Genomic DNA, 20,199 nt, shown 5'->3' with positions numbered 1-20,199 from the left:
CAGGCTTCTTGTTCAACATCAATGTCTGACATCACTAATGTGCTTCTGGAAGAATGGTCAAACATTCCCATAGAAACACGCCTAAACCTTGTGGACAGCCTTCCAAAAAGAGTTTAGGCTGGTATAGCTGCAAAGGGTGGGCCAACTCAATATTGATCCTACGGACTAAGACTGGGATACCATTAAAGTTCATGTGCGTATAAAGGCAGGCGCCACAATACTCAAGACAATATTGTGTACATGGAGGGGCAGCTCTAGGAGCCAATCTGGCTCTGCTGCAGTACACATGTGCTACCAGGAGTGAGCAGAAGGGTGACCCCATTTGTCTGCTTCTTCTTTGTTGTCCAATCAGCAAGCAAGAGCTCTGTTTTTACACAATTCCTTTGGTAGATAAAACCGTTCCCATGATGACTAAAAAGTGTACTTTTATTGGTGAATGTCACACTCATTTATGCAGGTATTTCTGTAATGGAATGATTCCTATGAAGGATTCCTATGAAGGATTCCTATGATAGTCCGCTCCATTTAGTGGCCACAATGCAGTACAGTTTTCTCATTGAGGAATGCCAGAATGCTGTATTGCATTCCTGCCACTAGAAGGCGCTGACAAAGGAATTTGTCTATTACAGAAATTACAGACAAAATTCATACAGCCTGTAGGAATGTGTGTGACGTTCGTCCAGCGAAGTGATTATTTAGAGGTTTTGTTGTGGAGTTATGATTTTTTATTTTTATTTTTTTTATGTCGAATGTCCGAATCTTCTTCAGGTTCTTAATCTTTCTTTGTTTTCTTTGTCTTTTGCAGTGAAAGAATTCCTAGCCAAAGCAAAGGAAGACTTTTTGAAGAAATGGGAAAACCCAGCACAGGTAACTCTACAACTCTCTGCGCTGTGCACATTGCATGACCTCCTACACACAGGGACAATGTCTATAGTATGGCTTCCAATCCACTTTATAAAGATGGGGACAGCCTGGTAGACGTTTGATGGTAAACGTTTGTTTGTTCAGTTTTATTTTGCACAGTGTGGCCCCGATCATCTTCTGGGGTCCGCCGGCGGCAATCGCGTCTCCTCGCTACAGTAAACCCCCTAGGACAGTGATGGTGAACCTTGGCACCCCAGATGTTTTGGAACTACATTTCCTATGATGCTCAACTACACTGTAGTGCATGAGCGTCGTGGGAAATGTAGTTCCAAAACATCTGGGGTGCCAAGGTTCACCATCACTGTCCTAGGAGAAGCACTCTCCCGGGGGGTTACCTTGCGGGCGTGCTCCCAAGTCCAGCATTTGCCTCCACTGACACAGAAAGCTGGACTCAGCCCTGCCTCCCGCATCATTGGATTTGAATGACAGCAGCGAGAGCCAATGGCTGCGCTGCTATCAATCTATCCGATCAAGAGTCGAGAACGCCTGCCAGAGAGCTAGAGCGCGTCTCCGCCAAGGGAACGAATGGGCTCCGGTGAGTAAAATGGGGGGGGGGGGGGGCAGTGCCAGACGTTCTTTCACCCTAATGCATAGGATGCATTTGAGGTGAAAAAACACAAGGGTTTACAACTCTGTTTTTTTTTATTTTGACTTTTGATACAGTATAGAAGGATTAGAAGACCTGTCAGTTTTTATTGCTGTCTGTTCCCCTCTCTATTTGTCCTGTTTTTAATGTTATCATTTATGGGTAGCATTTCAGGTGGTATTTCTGTGGTGCCCATGATGTGTACAGCTCTGAGTGGCTGCAGGTTCTTTTAGGTGAGCTGATAGTAGACGGTAATACTGCAGCTCAAAGAAAGAACAACCAAACCAGGTGATCTAGGATGGCTCATTGGTAATGGATAAAAATGGCAAATTCTAAACTATCGTAATTTATTATAAACCTAGGATAAAATCTCCCAACAAATGGTAAGATCACGTGTCATTTAATTAGGGAAAATTCATTCTTCTGTTTTACAAATGTCACATGGTACATCTCGGTTACAAGCCGCTTCTTCATGACTCTACACTCACCGGCCACTTTATTAGGTACACCTGTTCAATAGTTTGATAACACAAATTGCTAATCAGCCAATCACATGGCAGCTACTCAGTGCATTTAGGCATCTAGATGAAGATGACTTACACCCAGCATCAGAAAGGGGATTTAAGTGACTTTGAACGTGAGGTGATTGTTTGGGAAAAGACGGGGCTGGTCTGATTATTTCAAAAGCTGCTGATCTACTGGCATTTTCACAAACAACCATCTCTCGGGTTTACAGAGAATGGTCCGAAAAAGAGAAAATATCCAGTGAGAGGCAGTTGTGTGGATCAAAATGCCTTTGGTCACAGGTCAGGAGAATGAGCAGACTGGTTTGAGATGATAGTAAGGCAACAATAACTCAACCACTCGTTCCAACCCAGGTATGCAGAATACCATCTCTGAATGCACAACACATCCAACCTTGAAGCAGCAGAAGACCACACTGGGTGACGTTCCTGTCAGCTAAGAACAGGAAACTGAGGCGACAATTCGCACAGGATCACCAAAATTGGACAATAGAAGATTGGAAAACGTTGCCTGGTCTTAGTCTCTATTTCAGATGTTCGGGTCAGAATTTGGTGTAAACAACATGAAAGCATGGATCCATCCTGCCTTGTATCAACAGTTCAGGCTGGTGGTGGTATAATGGCGTGGGGGATATTTTCTTGGCACACTTTGGGGCCCTTAATACCAATTGAGCATAGTTTAAACACCACAGCCTACCTGAGTATTGTTGCTGACCATGTCTATCCCTTTATGACAACAGTGTACTCATCTTCTGATGGCTCCTTCCAGCAGGATAATGCACCATGTCACAAATAAGGATGGGCTGGAGCGTGTTCGCAGCTCCACATGCCCGAGCCCGCCGGGAAGCTTACACTGAGCAGTGCTAATCGCAGGCAGTGAGACGTTTCCTGGTCCACAGCTGCAGAGATCGAGAAACGTCTCACTGCCTGCGCAGTGTAAGCTTCCTGACGGGCTCAGGCATGTGGAGCTGCCAACACGCCCGAGCCCATCCTTGCTCATAAAGCTCAAATAATCTCACCACTGGTTTCTTAAACATGACAATGAGGTCACTGTACTCCAATGGCCTCCACAGTCACCAGATCTCATCCAATAGAACACCTTTTGGGATGTGGTGGAATGAGAGATTCCCATCATGGATGTGCAGCCAACAAATCTGCAGCAACGGGGTGATGCCATCATGTCAATATGGACCAAAATCTGAGCAATGTTTCCAACACCTTGTTGAATCTATGTCATGAAGAATTAAGGCAGTTCTGAAGGCAAAAGGGGGTCCAATCCGGTACTAGCAAGGTGTACCTAAATAAAGTGGCTGGTGAGTGTATATTTGCATATAACAAATTTCTTGGAAGCTTTGCAAAAAAAATAAAAAATTGGGGGGAAAAAAAGATCATGGGATAAAATTCCAATGGTGCATAGCCCAACTTATATACACGGCATTCTTTACCTGAAAACCACATGGAATCAATCCTGCCCATCAGGAGAAGAAGGCAAAGAAAAAATATACCAAATCCAGTAGGTTTCTATAAAGTCTTTTGTTTTCTTGGTCCTTTGCTGCCTTCTCCTGATGGGCAGGATTGATTTTATGTGATTTTCAGGATAAGAATGCCGTGTATATGTTGTCTTTGCACCATTGGAATGTTATCTCCATTATACTCTTTTCTAATTTTTAGATATGATATAAATCCTTCCAAGAACTTTGTTATATGCAAATATAGAGTCTTGGAACATGTGACATCTGTACATGGAAGAATGAATTTTCCCTCTTTTTATGACACGTGATGAACTCTTTATACACATTTGTTGGGAGATGTTATGCCAGGTTTATAATAAATTCTGATATCTTAGAATTTGACGTTTTTATCCAATACCAATCAGCCATCCTAGACTGCTGTTCTTTTTGTTCCTCTTTTTGGGTTGATGACTCGCAAGGTAAAATTTTGGATCCCTGCCACAAATATATCTGTATAAAATACTGCAGCTCAACTACTGTTTCTTTACTGCCACCCGTGTGAACGAGGTCTAATGCCCCGTACACTCAAATTTTCCAACAACAAATGTTGGATGTGAGCTTGTTGGCAGAAAGTCCAACTGTGTGTATGCTCAATCGAACATTTGTTGTCAGACTTTCCACCAAAAAATGTTGGCTAGCTGGTTCTCAGACTTTCCGCCAACAAAACTTTGTTGTCGGAATTTCCGATTGTGTGTACACAAGTTTGTTGCACAAAAGTTTATGCGTGCTCGGAATCAAGCAGATGGAGCCGTTCCTAATAGTTGGCCAACAAATATGAATGGTGATGTACAAGACGTACGACGACCCAAGAAAAAGGAAGTTCAATAGCCAGTGAACTTCCTTTTTCTCTGGTCGTCATATGTCTTGTATGTCACCATGTTCGTAATTGTTGGCCAACATTTGTGTGACCGTGTGTATGCAAGACAAGCTGGAGCCAATGCCCTTTGAAACAAAAATCCACGGTTTTGTTGGTGGAAAGTCCAATCGTGTGTACGGGGCATTAGTATTTACCATTTGGGGGGGGGGGGTGAGTACAACTCCTACTATAATTCCATCCCTCTAGGACAGTGATGGCGAACCTTGGCACCCCAGATGTTTTGGAACTACATTTCCCATGATGCTCCAGTACACTGCAGAGTGCCAGAGCATCATGGGAAATGTAGTTCCAAAACATCTGGGGTGCCAAGGTTCACCATCACTGCTCTAGGATGTAAGCACTGCAGCTCTGATAGTCCCCAGCCACAAAACACGAAGGCCCGGGCTTCTTCTGAATGACCAAGGGAAGAGGGAGGTGGAGACAACCATAGCACTTGGATCTGAGATGTGCGGGGCGTCCATCCTAGCAGGGTGGAAGGACAGTGGGAGAGGTACATCCTCCAGTAAATAAACTAGATGGATTGCGGGAAGAGGGCTCATCACTGGAGGTGGGTTTGGAGGCAAAGGACTCTTCAAATGCCTTTACACTAAAGGACTTGCGGTGCCTAGAGTTGAGCTTTTAGAACTGAAATAGTCTTATCAGATGGGCATTCTGTATTATAAAGTTGAAATCTGCAGCAGGAAAGATAACACAGGTAACGTTTTATGTATTTCACTAGCTTTTGAATGGTACCCTAACGCACCTCCAGACTCTACGTGCACTGCAATGTTTTGAGGCCCAGCACAATGCAGTGTGCCATGAACAAACGCCAACAGCATTGTAACCCATTCATTTAGGGCCCATGTATTCCACAATGTATAATGAATTGGGCAGTGATTTACCTCATTGTATGTAAAATAGGTGATATTTGCATTTTTGGAAGTGCATTAGAGATCCTATGCCTTTTAGAGTTGTTGTTGTTCAATACAATGAATGACACCATAGGGGTTAATTTACTAAAGGGGACTAGACTGCACTCTGCAAGTGCGTTTGCTCCAGAGCTTAGTAAATTGGGGAGCTCTGCTGACTTCCATCATCCAATCATGTGAAAGCAAAAAATGCTTTTTTTTTTTCCTCATTGCATGTGATTGGATATTCTTTGCAAAGTAAAGCTTTGCCTCATTTTCTAAGCAACCGCATTTGCAGAGCGCACAGTCTATTTACCTTTCGTAAATCAACCCTAATGTGTTTCAGCATAGGTAATGAGCGTGGCCACAATGACCTGGTGTTATAGGAGAAGTTCACCTTTTCACAATAAATAATAAATGCACATTTTTTTGCAGGTAAAAAAAGTACATTTATTTTTGATGCAGGAGCCTTTAAAGCGTTGCACCAGTGATCAGGGGATCTGGTGCCCTGCTGGTCTCATGCAGACCTGTCAGTGTATAGGCTTGCCCGTATCTTGTATGAGGAAGCCGATGTATATGCTGACCAGAAGAATGAATGAACTACCACAGCACCATTGGTAGTGCATTGAAAACTACAAGCTGAGAGCCGCAGAGGCTAAAGATCCTTGTCCTTTTTCCATTTACAGAACGCTGTGAATGAGTGACGCGGGCGGGTGGGCGGGGCCCCACAGGACCCCGTTTTGCTTTGAGGGGAAAGCAGGGTAGCTGGAGGTGCAGGGGCCGGTGCATTCATAACATGTTACACCACGAATATGGGTGTAACATGTTATGAAAGGTGAACTTCTGCTTTAAGGCAGGGGTAGGGAACCTCGGCCCTCCAGCTGTAGTGAAACTACAAATCCCATCATGCCTCTGCCTCTAGGAGTCCTGACTGTTATGGTCAGGCTCTTGCAATGTCTCATGGGACTTGTAGTTTCAAAACGGCTGGAGGGCCGAGGTTGCCTACCCCTGGTTTAAGGGGTCCTGTGCGGCCTACTGCAGTGCGTCTTGCACCAATACATGAAATCCATTCAATATGTTGTAATGTGAGTGGATCCTATAACAAATCTAAATGATTGAGCCAGAAGCAGCAGGAACAATGGGAGAAACGAGGCATGAAAAGATAAAAAATAAAAAAACTCCATAATCTTTAGCAGCCAATCAGAATGCACTTTAAACTCCTTTCACACTGCTGCAACCCCAAGGGCATGCAACTTTCAGGGTGACTTTGCATTGGAACTTCAATGGCCTTTTAATACAGCTTTGATGTTTTGTGACTTTGGCAAATCAACCATACAGAGTGTGACACTTTTATTATTAAACTTGCAAATCCCTCTGAACTCCCAGCCAAAGTCGCAAAGACAAGACAAAAACGCCTTCCTTGTGAATTTTGTGATTTTAATATTGCAGTCTATGGCACGCCTGTCCCAAGGAAGATGCAGAAAAGATGACACTCATTGAAATGAATGCGTTTTGATTTGTCGCACAACTTTCTACGTCACAGCAAGTTGCATGAGAAGTCACAGCAGTGTAAACCAGGGTTAGACCCTCAGGAGGGTTTTTAGTGTAACACATTGAGCACAGAAATAAAAAAACGCATATGCCAGTTAACTGTTTTTTTAAATTCTTAGCCCAGCAGTTGCAGTTTACAAATTTCAGTGCTGCCCCTTTGAACATCCGGTCTTCACAGGAAACAGTTAACAGTGGACAGTGCAGTCTCCTGTCAGTCTGTTAGCAGGGGAGTGCCTTGGCATCCTGGGCTATTGGGCTGTGTGTTTTCTATTGATGCACACAGTGTAGGCAGACAACTCTTGTCCCGGCATGACTCCGCAGGATGCTGCAATAGAAAGGAGCCACCCTGAAAGCGGAAACCTGGGGCAGCGGTCATGGTGCCAGCTTAACCTGGGACATGGGCAAGGATTAACAGATAAAGGAGCTGCATGTCCAGTAAGTGTTTAAATCGACTGCTGAAAGTGCTCAACAAACCTGAGGTTTTAATATCCCTTTAATTGAAGTCTGACCAGGCTAAGATGACTTCTAAATGGTCGCTGCAGGTGTGGCACTTGGTGCTGTATTTTTGATGAATAATGCTGAACATGTAAGCTGTAGAAACTCCTATGTATTGTATAGACCCATACACACAGTGCACATGTAGTCTTAGTCCTCCTTATCTGTCATTCTTTAGAACACTGCTCATCTGGACCAGTTTGAACGCATTAAGACACTGGGCACAGGCTCGTTTGGACGAGTGATGCTTGTAAGACATAAGGAGAACGGGCATCATTATGCTATGAAGATCCTGGACAAGCAAAAGGTAAGGCCTGTAATCTGAGTCTCATGGACCTGATATTATGTGCTTAAAGGAAAAGTATATATGTGTGTATGTATGTATGTGTATATATATATATATATATATATATATATATATATATATATATATATATATATATATATATATATATATATATATTATAAAAATTCTCTCTCGTATGTATGTGTGTATATATAGTATGTGTGTGTGTGTGTGTGTGTATGTGTGTATATATATATATATATGCTACAATTATCAATTTATTTTCAGAATCGATTAGTTGGCCGATTTTTATTGTTCCGATTAATCAGTTAATAACCTTTAAAAAAGGGAAAAAAAAGTGTGGTGTATAATTTAGTTAATATGTAAAGTTTAAAAAAAGGCAATTTATTCATAAATATCTACTTTAAAAAAACTCCCTAACCTTTCCAAATTCGTAGCGGCTAAAAAAAAGCATAGATGTGAACGTGTCCCATAGAAAATCATGTAAATTAACTGTAGTGCGTTTCTGCAAAACACCATAGATGTGAACCAGGACTAAGACGTTTAGTGACATAATGGGGGTTAAAAAATAAAATAAAACAAGCCCTTTATAGTACAAAAAAAGCAGATAATTACTACTGTAAGGGGTTCATATTTTTTTTTTTTTTTTTTTTTTTTTTTATACTGTAGAACTGTCAAAGTAACATTTACAGTAGCGATTATTTGCTCTATTTGTATCTTAAAGGGCTAATTTTAAATTTTAGTTTTTTTTTTTTTTTTTTTACAACATCATGTTACTGGCCAATTAATCGATCATGAAAATAGAAATCGATTAGTTGTTTCAGCCCTAAATAAATTGTCTCTCTGTCTCTCTGTAAATGTAAGCATAAGGTTTCTAAATGTGACTTTTGACAAAAGCCAAATTGTAATGGTTAGATGACTGGGTCAGGGCAACTCCAAAACTGCAGCTCCTGTGGGATGTTCCCAGTCTACAATGGTCAGGACCTACCAAAAGGGGTCCAAGGAAGGAAAAATTGGCAACAGGGTCATGGGGCAGCCAAGGCTCATTGATGTATGTGGGGAGCGAAGACTGGCCTATGTATTCCAAATCCAATAGAAGCGATACTGTAATTCAAATAGCTGGAAGGGTGAATGCCGGTTCCAATAGAAAGGTGTAAACACAGGGCAATGACAGCACTTCCGCGCATGCACACTGGATCCACCATTTATGGCACAGGACTCTGAAGGAGCGCCCCGGTTGGCTGTTCCTTCATAGCGCATGCGCCAGTGATGCCACCGGTTGCATCTACAGTCAATATTTTGTAAACAGTGCACATTTAGATGTTTGCACTACCTTATCGCAGTGTGTTGTGTATGGGGATGTGTAGCTGCAGACCAGTTGGGGGGGCCATGCTGAGGCAATGACCTGCCTGAATGGTTACAGTTTGAGGGGATAGTTTAGGCCCTCATTATATCGTTTTGGCAAATTTGTAGTTGATTGATTTTCCAGAGATCCTAACATGATTGGTATAGCCTATACCAATCACGTTCCGATCTCTGGAAAAATCAATCAACTACAAATTTGTATACCTACCCCCTCCTGCTGTTTTGATTTGTCCACGTAAAAAATACATTTTGTAGATATGGGAATCTGGCTTGCATGCTCTTTTGCAGAGCAAGTTTTAATATTTGCAGAAAAGCAAGAGTCCCTTTACCTTGTAGACTTTGTTAACCCTTAAAGTGGGAGTACATTTCTATGCATCACTTTTTACCTATAGGTAAGCCATAATAAGGTAGTGTATATATCTAAACATGCACAGTTTAGGAGATATTTAATGTAGATGCAGCTAGTGACGTCACTGGCGCATGCGCTATGAAGGAACGGCCACCCGAACCGCTCCTTCAGAGTCCTGTGCCATAAACGGTGGATCCTGCGTGCATACACGGAAGTGCCGTGTCTCATAATGTGCTAGTATGCAATGCGTACTAGCACATTAGGCCTTTGCCTTGCAGATAAAAAAAATCATTGTGTGATATATTCCTGGTACGAAGAATTACTAGGCTACAGCTCCTTATGACCTTGAAAAAAGGAAGTTGGGGGCACCCCATTATAACCAATCAAGTCATGCCTCCACCTCATGGCCTGTTTTAATCCTACCCTTGCAGGGTAGTTACAGCGTGGCCGCATTCACTTGAACGGGTCGTGTTTGTGGCAGTGCTGCCAGCTGAATGTATCGGAAGGAATCCTTTTTGTCACAGCATGTATCTAGCTTAAGGGGAAGAGGCAATAAAAACTAGGCTCAGCTACCTGTTTTTACTGCCCCCTCCCTTCCCAACCGCAAGTCTAAACACGCCCTAAAGCAGACTGGCCCATAACATGTCTACCCTTTGGTGCCTTAGCTAATTCATCCCTCCAGTTTTTATTAATGGCATTGACTGTTCAGCTTTGATCTGTTCTCGTGTAATAATCTCATTACTGGGGGTCAGGCAGAGCGAAAATCGCACTTTTCTAGGTTTTGGGTTTTGGTCGGCCAACTATTCTTTGGTCCTCTTCTGCCTTCACCACGCCAACCCTCGTGTAACCAAGTTTTTTTGTTGCTGGAGGACACCAGGATTGTGCTGGCATGTTCTACCTTCCTCTACTGCCTGCGGCACCAATAAGGCCCTAATTCTTACCCTCTGCTTGGTCTTCAGGTGGTGAAATTGAAGCAGATTGAGCACACGCTGAATGAGAAGCGGATCCTACAGGCTGTTAATTTCCCTTTTCTTGTTCGGTTGGAGTATTCATTCAAGGTAAATTACATGAAACACACTGAATATCTGTATATGGTCTAAAACTTTATTGCTTATTACGCTCCTGGGATCTGTTTTGCTATATATTTTTTTTCTATGACTGTATAACCATTAACTCTCATTGTATGTCCACCGTCCTTAGTTGTCATCGGTTAACCTCTATACATCATGCCTCCAACCCAGCAAAGTGTTCTCCCCAGTCTGCTGCAGTATTCTACCTTTTTATACTGTCACCATTTATTCACCAGTCTTCCTCCCTGCCTCCTGTCTCTCTGCCAGCACAGTGTTATCTCCATTCTGGTATATGTCCTACTTCTATACCATTTCTGTCGTAACCTGTCTTACTCAATACCGCCCATCTCTCTGCCAGCACAGTGTTATCCCCATTCTGCTGTTGTGTCCTGCCTCCATACTGCCAATATCAACTGGTCTTCCTCATTACTCCGTCTCTCTGCTAGCACAGTGTTATCACCAGTTTGTTGTAATGTGTCCTGCGTCTATACGATCGCCGCCAACATAGCTAGTCTTCCTCAATACTGCCTGTCTCTTTGCCAGCACAATGCTATTTCCATTGTGCTGTAATGTGTCCTGCCTTTCTAACCTGTCTTCCTCACTGCCTCCTGTCTTTCTGCTAGCACAGTGTTATCTCCATTCTGCTGTAATTTACTATCTTTTATACTGTCCCCACTTTGCTAACCTGTCTTCCTCGCTACCTCCTGCCTTCCTGCCAGCACAATGTTCTCTCCATTCTGCTGTAATGTGTCTGTCATCATGACCATTTTTCTCACTTCCACCTCTCTGCCAGCACAATGTTATCACCACTCATCTGTGTCTTGCGTCTATACGATCGCTGACATCATAACCAGCCCTCCTTACTACTTTCTGTCTCTCTGCTAGTACAATGTTCTCCCTGTGCTGTAACATGTCCTGCCTCTATATCAGTGATTCTCAACCAGGGTTCCTCCAGAGGTTGCTAGGGGTTCCTTCAGCGTTGGGCAATTTCTGCCTCTCGGATAAGTTCCCACTCACACCATTGATCTTTTTAACTATCAATAAGGAGGTAATTCTTCCCAATGACCACAAGTGTAAGGACCATTCTTCCCACTGACCATCACACTAATGTATCATGAGTTGTAAATTTCTAGTTTTTAGTAGGGGTTCCCTGAGAGCGGAGAACTATTTCAAGGGTTCCTCTGTGTTGAAAAGGTTGAGAAAGGCTGGTCTATATGATCATTGGCATCATAACTGGTCTGTCCCATTACATCCTATCTCTCTACCAGCACAATATTATCACCACTCTGCTGTAATGTCTTCTCTATACGATCACCACCATCATTACTGACCTTCCCCACTACCACCTGCCTCTCTGCCAGCACAGTTTTATTACCAGTCTGCTGTAATGTGCCCAGCCTCTGTACTATCGCCACCATCATAGTTACATAGTAGGTGAGGTCAAAAGACACAAGTCCATCAAGTCCAACCTTGATGGACTTGTCCAATCATAACCTGCCTTCCTTACTACCTCCTGCCTCTGACCATGCACTGCTATCACCGATTTATCTCCCGGATGCCATGATCCCATTATAACCAGTCTACCTCACCCCTTCCTGTCTGGGCTCCATCATCATCCATCTCGTTAATGATAGTCTTGTCGTTGGCCTCCTTCCTCTAACCCAGTCATTCTTAACCAGGGTTCCGTGGAATCCTGGGGTTACTCCAGAGGTTGCTAGGGGTTCTTTGACCTGTGGCTGATGAACCACCTTTTTTGATGGTGCCTACAGAGTTCAAGGTTCAGCATCACTTAGCAAAGCCAGCAGCATGACACCAAATATATTTTTAGCTGTCTTTAAGGGTGGCATTTTGAGCACCATTTTAAGGGGAACATTCTTCCTATAAGGGGCATTGTTCTATTGACCCCTGATGAATTGGTTTTTGTAAGGGTTCCTCGAGACTTGAAAATTATTTTTGGGGTTCCTCTAGGGTTAAAAGGTTGGGAAAGCCTGCTCTAACTTCTCCAGTTTCCCCATTATCTTCTACCTCTGCTCTGTTTTTCAGGACAACACTAACCTGTACATGGTTATGGAATATGTAGCAGGGGGTGAGATGTTCTCTCACTTGCGCCGGATCGGACGCTTCAGGTAATGCGCTTTTTACCATTTTAAAGATGAAGGGAGTATTTCCGTCCACATGTTGCTAACATCTTGCCTTTCCCCGTACAGTGAACCTCACGCCCGATTCTATGCATCTCAGATTGTATTAACGTTCGAGTATCTGCACTCTTTGGATCTAATCTATAGAGACCTGAAACCAGAAAACCTGCTCATAGACCAGCAAGGTTACATACAGGTATTGTACATCCACATGCTGATTAAATATGAACAGAGAGATCCATTTTACCTTGATATTTGTCCTATTGCATTATATGTGTTATCCAGTGTTTTCATGTTCAGGTTAGTACAATGTTTCTACCGTCTGGTAGACAGGAATCCCAAGCAGAGTCTTTTACCTTCATTTAGTGTTGGGAACCTCGAGCTAGGGGTAGACTGATATTGTTTTTTCAGGCCTGATACCTTTTTTTTTAATTTATTTTTTTGGCCGCCTTTCAGGCTGATGGCCAATATCGGGTGCCGATATTTCGTTCATCACCGTCACTTGTTACTGTCTCCTGCCACCCATATGCAGCTTGTCGCATTTCCCCAGCGACGTCCGAGTGGGTAAACTTCCACATGTGGGCAGTGAGATGACATAACTATCTCTCTGCTCAGCTGCAGCTCTGTCCAGAGCAACCTTCGCGACCCAGCTGTAGGGGGCAGAACAGCGGTTATGCGAGGTGGGCAGTGAGCGATGACATCATCTCTCTGATGCCCACTGCACCGCTTACAGACATGGCAGAGACTGCAGGGAGTGCCACAGGGGTGGCAGGTCTGGTCAATATCTGTAATATCGGTAAGTTTCTGACCCATCATGATGATTTGAAAAAATAAATTGTAAGAAGTGTGCCCCATTTCCAGCTGGCTGCTGTACAGGTTTAAAATCTTCTCCCCACAGAGCTGATCTTCTGGCACTGCTAGAATTAAAGTAATTTTAAAGGTTTGTTGTTTTTCTCCTTTAAAAGAGATGTATGGGAATGATGCGTTTGCCTAGCTGGATGCTGCATCTGTTCCCCCGGCATCTCGAACACTGAGAACTGAGCGATCAAACACCACCCATTGCTCGGTTCTCAGAGAGCCGGTGACTGTCGGTCTCACTGGAGCGCTGGGCTGTGGAAGGGGTGGGAGCAGGCGACTCAGGCTCTCGGCGGCCCACTGAGAAGCTAAGCCGGTTGCTGGTCCAGGCATGTGGGTGGATCCCGACCACGATCTTTCCTGAGCCTGGACCGGCTCTATGACCACAGCCGACAGCGGGCTTCATTGAGGGAAGTACAGCTAAATGAGCTTTGGCTGTACTTCTCCTTTAAAATAATACACATCATACTTAACTGCTCTGTGCCATGGTTTTACCAGATCCTCTGCTTCTCAGCCCCCTCCTTTAGTGCCCCTAGAGCAAGCTGCTTGCTCTGAGTGCACTCATGGTTGCTTGCTCCCGAGCTGCCTGTCTGTCTATGGGGCACCCAGAGCGTGGCATAGTCCCCCCCCCCCCATTCCCCCCCTCACTGCCTGTGATTGACATCAGTGGGAGCCAGTGTCTCCTGCTGCTGTGGCTCGGCCAATAAGGAAGAGTGAGAGCTTGGAGAGCCCCTACTCTTGTGCACATCGCTGGATTAAGATGGGGCTTGGGTAAGTATTGGGGGTAGGAGGGGTGACAACTGCACACTGAAGGTTTTTTTCACCCGCATGAAGGTAAAAACCTTTACACTTTTAAACCACCTTTAGATCAGCCACTACAAGTGTGAAAGAGTTATGCCCTACCCTTGTGCCCGCCTCATTCATTTGTAGTATTCTTTTCCAGAACACACAGGGTTCCTGTGAATGGAGGATGGGCAGATGAATGACAAGATCTGCCTTCTCCAATCACAGAACACCTTGCATCTGAATGGAGGAGGCAGGCGGAAGGGGTGGGCAGTGCACCTCTTTTACAGGCAGAGGCTGATGTTAACTCTAGCAGTGCCGGAAGTTCTGCATTATAAGGAGGAACTCTGCAATAGATTTCTATACTACTGTGTGCATGGGGCGCACTTCATTACAGAAAGGTCCCTGGTGCTGATTAATAAAAAAAAAAACAGCTAGCCTTTGGCTTTAAAGACGAGTAGTTGTTAAATACAAAATCTGGTAATCGTTCAAGAGATTCTTATTAAGCAAAACTCCATTGCTGTATTTGGGAAGCACTGGGCTTAAGACCAAGATGAGCTCTGATAGGTGTTTTTTTAATTGGAGCCTGTAGATGGTGCTCTTGTGTGCTGAATGTCAGACTATTTGTATTACTGCCGATTTACATTGGGTTTAGATTACTGCTTACACTGCCATCTACAGGCTCCATATATTATTGTAATGAATTTTTTTTTCCTGCTGTGCTGGTTTACCAAAACTGTAGCTAAAGTAGAATTGCTGTTTTTTTGTGATCAGATAAATAGATGGGGATAAATCTGAAAATATTTTAGCACTTCTAGTTTCTATGAAGACACTAAGGTGCCTATTTATAAAGCAGTGATGATATAGAGAGAAAAGAACATGAACTTTTATTAAGTGCAACAATGTGCTTTACACGTGTGCATTGCATTCTGCTTGCTGAGGGACTAATAAAGCCAGCATAGTGCGATAGTAATTAAAAATCCAGGAGGAGAGTCCAGTCTTGTGATCAGTATGTTCTGTCTGCTCACAGGCCCCACACTGCAGTCTAAATGTAAAGGGGTTGTAAACCCTCGTGGTTTTTCACCTTAATACATTCTATGCATTAAGGTGAAAAACCTCCTGTGAGGCAGCACCACCGCAGAGCCCCCTTGTACTTGCCCAAACCAGGTCTTTCCAGCAACGGGGACGAGCACACCAGCTCCAGCCGGTGTCTGTGGTCCTGATTGTATAGATTGATAGCAGCGCAGCCATTGGCTCCCGCTGCTGACAATCAAATCCAATGATGTGGGGGATGGAGCCTGATGTCTGTGTCAATAGACGCAGGGCATGGGAGCGAGCCTGCATGAGTGCCCAGAGAGAGCGTGGCTTTCCATGGGGCACTTGAGAAGAGGAGGAGCCAGGAGCGCTGCTGAGGGACTCCAGAAGAGGAGGATCGGGTCCACTCTGTGCAAAACCAACTGCACAGAAGAGGCAAGTATGACATGTTTGTTTTCTTTTTACTTTCAATGATCACTGTAAACAGGCAAAATAGAGAGGGTGAATCTCCCTAACGGGGACACAGACAGTAAAAATAAAAAACTTGATTGGTGTTCTAAACTTCCCCTGCTCCATCCAAAACTAACAACAAAATACATTTGCCTTTAGTTAAATACTGCAGTGTATAAGAGGTGGTAGTATTGTATCTGCTGTCTGCTAGAACTACCCCCCCCCCCCCCCCCCCAAAGGCGTCTTAAAGACGCAACTATTCAAGGTGCATATAAAGCATTGAACAGAATAAAGAGGAAATCGATGCAATGCATTTGATCTGGCACTTCAAAGCTGAACTCCAGCCTCACCTTCAGTCTTGCACAGTTGGCCCGGCTCCTCTCCTGTACTTGAACAGCTTACTCTGATTTCACCGCACACTGTGAGCCATTTCCTGGCTTCCTGCTTGTATCAGGGTTGTGGATTCTTGAGAAGTACTGAGGTCGGGGTGATTTGATGGTTCTTCAGAAACTGTGTACAACACCCTGCTGGACTCTCCTGCCAGCTTTGATCTGTCTGCATGACATAGTGAGTACATCACTGGGTCTATAATAAAGTATGTAATAAAAAGAAATGTTACAATTTTAAAAAGTCACTAGCTTGTGTTTGAAGGGTGGGGGTGGGGACAGTGGGGATCTCAGCACCTGCAGTAACAGACATTGGCCAACTGTTGCCAGAATTGTGCCCAGGAAATGCACGTTAAATCTGAGCCAACTATTGGTCCTGTTTCTTTCTTCTAGGTGACGGATTTTGGTTTCGCCAAGAGAGTCAAAGGAAGAACATGGACTCTGTGTGGGACCCCAGAGTACTTGGCCCCTGAAATCATTCTCAGCAAGGTGAGATTATGTCTGTGGTATTCATTAACCACTTGCTTACTGGGCACTTAAACCTCCCTCCTGCCCAGACCAATTTTCAACTTTCAGCGCTGTTGCACTTTGAATGACCATTGCGCGGTCATACAACACTGTACACATATGATATTTTTATCATTTTTTCCCCACAAATAGATCTTTCTTTTGGTGGTATTTGATCACCTCTGCAGTTTTTTTGTTAAATTGTTTTTTAAAAAGACCGAATTATTTATTTCTTTTTAAAATTATTTTTGTTTTCATAATTTGTTATAACATTTTGCAAACAGGTAATTTTTCTCCTTCGTTGATGTACGCTGATGAGGCTGCACTGATGGGTGGCAATAATGGGCACTGGTAGGTTACACTGATAGGCAGCACTGCTAGGTGGCATTGATAGGGGGCACTTGTGGGCAATGATAGGTGGGCAATGGCAGGGGGTACTGATTGGCACAGATGAGGCAGATGTACCTCCTTCCTATTTGGGACCGATGTCCCTTGCACATAAGCCAGTGATCGGCTTTTTTTTTCTCCTCACGCTGTCAGCATGGGGAGAAATAAAAAACGATTACTGAGCTTTTGTTTACACACGTGATCAGCTGTCATTGGCTGACAGCTGATCACGTGGTAAGGGTCCGGGATTGCGCAAAGGGGAGGCCGTCATGTGACGGCCTCCTGGAAATTCAGGTCTGCTCTGTAGCCGTCATTCGGCTATGGCCCGGACATCAAGTGGTTAAGCACTTGCCGTCTGGGATTATTTTGCTTTTTTTTTCCCTCCATAAAGCACATATAAAATCATAATTTTTTTTGCTAAACCATTACTTGGAACTTCAGGCATTATATATTTTCTGAAAGTGGAGGCTGTGGAGAATAGAGAATGGTGGTTGTTGAAATTTTTTATGTCAGGCTATATTTGAGCAGTAATTTATGCGACGCAAATTGTTTTAGGGAAAAAAATAGGCGTAAATGAATTTTAGTGCGCACAAACACAATATAATACCTGCTTTTTGATAAAAATCTAAAATATGCTGCATTGAGTAAATAGATGCCAAACATGTCAAGATTTAAAATTGTGCACAAAGGCAATGACCTACAGTATCTTGTTCCTCAAAAACCTTTACAGGTTCCCAGTTTAGAGTTAAATGTGAGATCTGGCTCTAGAATTATTTTTCGAGGCAACACTTCAAGTGTGGTGTAATGTTTACGAATACATGCCTCACCTACGTGTGTGTTTGCATTTGCTTGCGAGCACAAGGAGGCAGGGATGCTTCTTTGAATATATTTTTTTTATTATTTATTTAATCACTTCAGCCCTGGAAGGATTTACCCACTTCCTGACTGGGCCATTTTTTGTGATATGGCACTGCTTCGCTTTAACTTACAATTGCGTGGTCAGGTGACGTTGTACACAAACAAAATTAACGTCCTTTTTTTTCCCACAAATAGCTTTTATTTAGTGGTATTTGATCACCTCTGCCGCTTTTATTTTTTGCACTATAAACAAAAAAGGACAACAATTTTGAAAAACAAAAAAAAAAAATTCATCAGTTTAGGCCAATATGTATTCTACATATTTTTGGTAAAAAAAAAAATGGCACTAAGCATATATAGATTGGCTGGCATAAAAGTTATAGTGTCTACAAAATAGGGGATATCTTTTTTTATTATTTATTTATTTTTTGTAATCACTAGTAATTGCGGTGATGAACGATCTTTAGCAGGATTGCGGCTGAACAGATTGGATGCTTTTGACACTTTTTTTTTTTGGGACCATTGATGTTTTATACAGCAATCAGTGCTATAAAAATGCACTGATTACTGTGTAAATATCACTGTCAGGGAAGGGGTTAATACTAGGGGGCGATCAATGGGTTAAATGTGTTTTCAGGGAGGTGTTTCTAACTGTGGGGGCATGGGACTGACTGGAGGAGGAGGGAGATCGCTGTTCCTGATCATTAGGAACAGACAATCTATCTCCTCCCGTCAGAACGGCCTTCTGTTTTCATTGGCTTTCTGGCTCTTTGTGGAGCGATCGCGGGTGGCCGACGGACATCGTAGCCACCAGCCACACGCATCGGTTTCGGGGTGCGCACGCCTCCCTCAATTCTTAAAGCCTTGCACCTGCCAACCTGCTACCATATAACTACGGCAGCTGGTCGGCAACAGGTTAACTAAATATTGCTAACACAAGCCCCTTGTTATATCTTTGGGCAGTAACGGGTACTTTTTGAGACATCAGGGGTCTCCTATGCTAGCCATAAACTATACAATTTTTTTTCCTGCAACCACGGGTTGCAGGAAAGAAAATCACTCCATCCCCATCAACACAGTTGGTGAGGGCATTTCCCCCGTGGGGGGGGGGGGGCTATCGGGGAGCTGCCCCTGCCGGGAAAACAGTGATTATTGCTAGCGGCTATAGCAGTTGGCAATAATCACATCCTGAAAATCCGGGGGCTGGTTGCCTCAAAGTTGATCGATGCATTGACTTGGGTACAACAGCCTGTCCGTACATGGTTCGAATCTCAGACGGTCCCTGCTGAACCGGCTGAGACTTGAACCGTCTAGGGCCGGCTTTAGAACCCTGATATCTCTCCTGCCCTTTAAAAACATCTGATCAAACACAGATGAGTTTGATCAGCTGCCTCCGAGGCTGAACTGGCCAGGGAACGACGGGACTAAAACTGGAAATGACAGAATAATTGTTTCTAGGTTTGCTTTCTAGTTTCATTCATCAGAGGAGACAACCTGACTGATGATATCACAGTGGTGGTTGGGAGGAAGGTCCCCTTCCCAGCGCTTTGAAAGTATTTGGGCGGCTGTAAAGCTACTTGGATCACTTTTACTGGAAAGATGATTGCTAAAAAATGTAATTGCTGCCGGGGCTCTGTGTTTGTGTGTGTAATTATATATAATCTCACACAGCCTACAGTAGGCAAGTGGTTAATCTAACAAAGGCTTTCTATGTGATTTCTCTGTGCCTAGACGTTGTGCCTTTGTGAACGCAGTAATTGTGGCTTATAGTAGCAGAAGTGGCTGCACTTAGTAGCTCTGGTCCATTATTATGAAGGGCATAAGAAGAAGAATTTAAAGACCCCTGCTTTGACAAGCAACAACCTACAGTAGCAGATGTACAGTGAATCTACATGTGTGTGTGTGTGTGTGTGTGTGTGTACACACTTCCATGGACACGTGTGTGTGTGTGTGTGTGTGTGTGTGTGTGTATACACTTCCATGGACACGCGTGTGTGTGTGTATACACTTCCATGGACACGTGTGTGTGTGTGTGTGTGTGTGTGTGTGTATACACTTCCATGGACACGCGTGTGTGTGTGTATACACTTCCATGGACACGCGTGTGTGTGTGTATACACTTCCATGGACACGTGTGTGTGTGTGTGTGTGTGTGTGTGTGTGTATACACTTCCATGGACACGTGTGTGTGTGTGTGTGTGTGTGTGTGTGTGTGTGTGTATACACTTCCATGGACACGTACGTGTGTGTGTGTGTGTATACACTTCCATGGACACACGTGTGTGTGTGTGTGTATACACTTCCATGGACACACGTGTGTGTGTGTGTGTATACACTTCCATGGACACACGTGT

At 43.7% G+C, this 20,199-nt stretch overlaps 1 protein-coding gene across 6 annotated transcripts in view; it reads left to right on the top strand.

Moving 5' to 3' along the window:
* LOC143960982 (cAMP-dependent protein kinase catalytic subunit alpha) overlaps window positions 1-20,199 on the top strand; it is a 103,493-nt gene that overhangs the window by 69,395 nt on the left and 13,899 nt on the right. For all 6 annotated transcript variants that reach the window (XM_077470069.1, XM_077470068.1, XM_077470070.1 and 3 more), the window contains 6 exons: window positions 806-867; window positions 7,534-7,662; window positions 10,336-10,434; window positions 12,490-12,572; window positions 12,654-12,780; window positions 16,487-16,582. In XM_077470069.1, the coding sequence (XP_077326195.1) occupies window positions 806-867; window positions 7,534-7,662; window positions 10,336-10,434; window positions 12,490-12,572; window positions 12,654-12,780; window positions 16,487-16,582 (596 nt within the window). The remainder of the gene's footprint in view (window positions 1-805; window positions 868-7,533; window positions 7,663-10,335; window positions 10,435-12,489; window positions 12,573-12,653; window positions 12,781-16,486; window positions 16,583-20,199) is intronic.

The sequence above is a fragment of the Lithobates pipiens genome, unplaced genomic scaffold (assembly GCF_037356315.1).
Source record: "Lithobates pipiens isolate NorthernLeopardFrog02 unplaced genomic scaffold, aLitPip1_a1.2 Scaffold_8, whole genome shotgun sequence".
Classification (NCBI taxonomy): Eukaryota; Metazoa; Chordata; class Amphibia; order Anura; family Ranidae; genus Lithobates; species Lithobates pipiens.
This window is presented reverse-complemented; position numbering and strand designations above follow the sequence as displayed.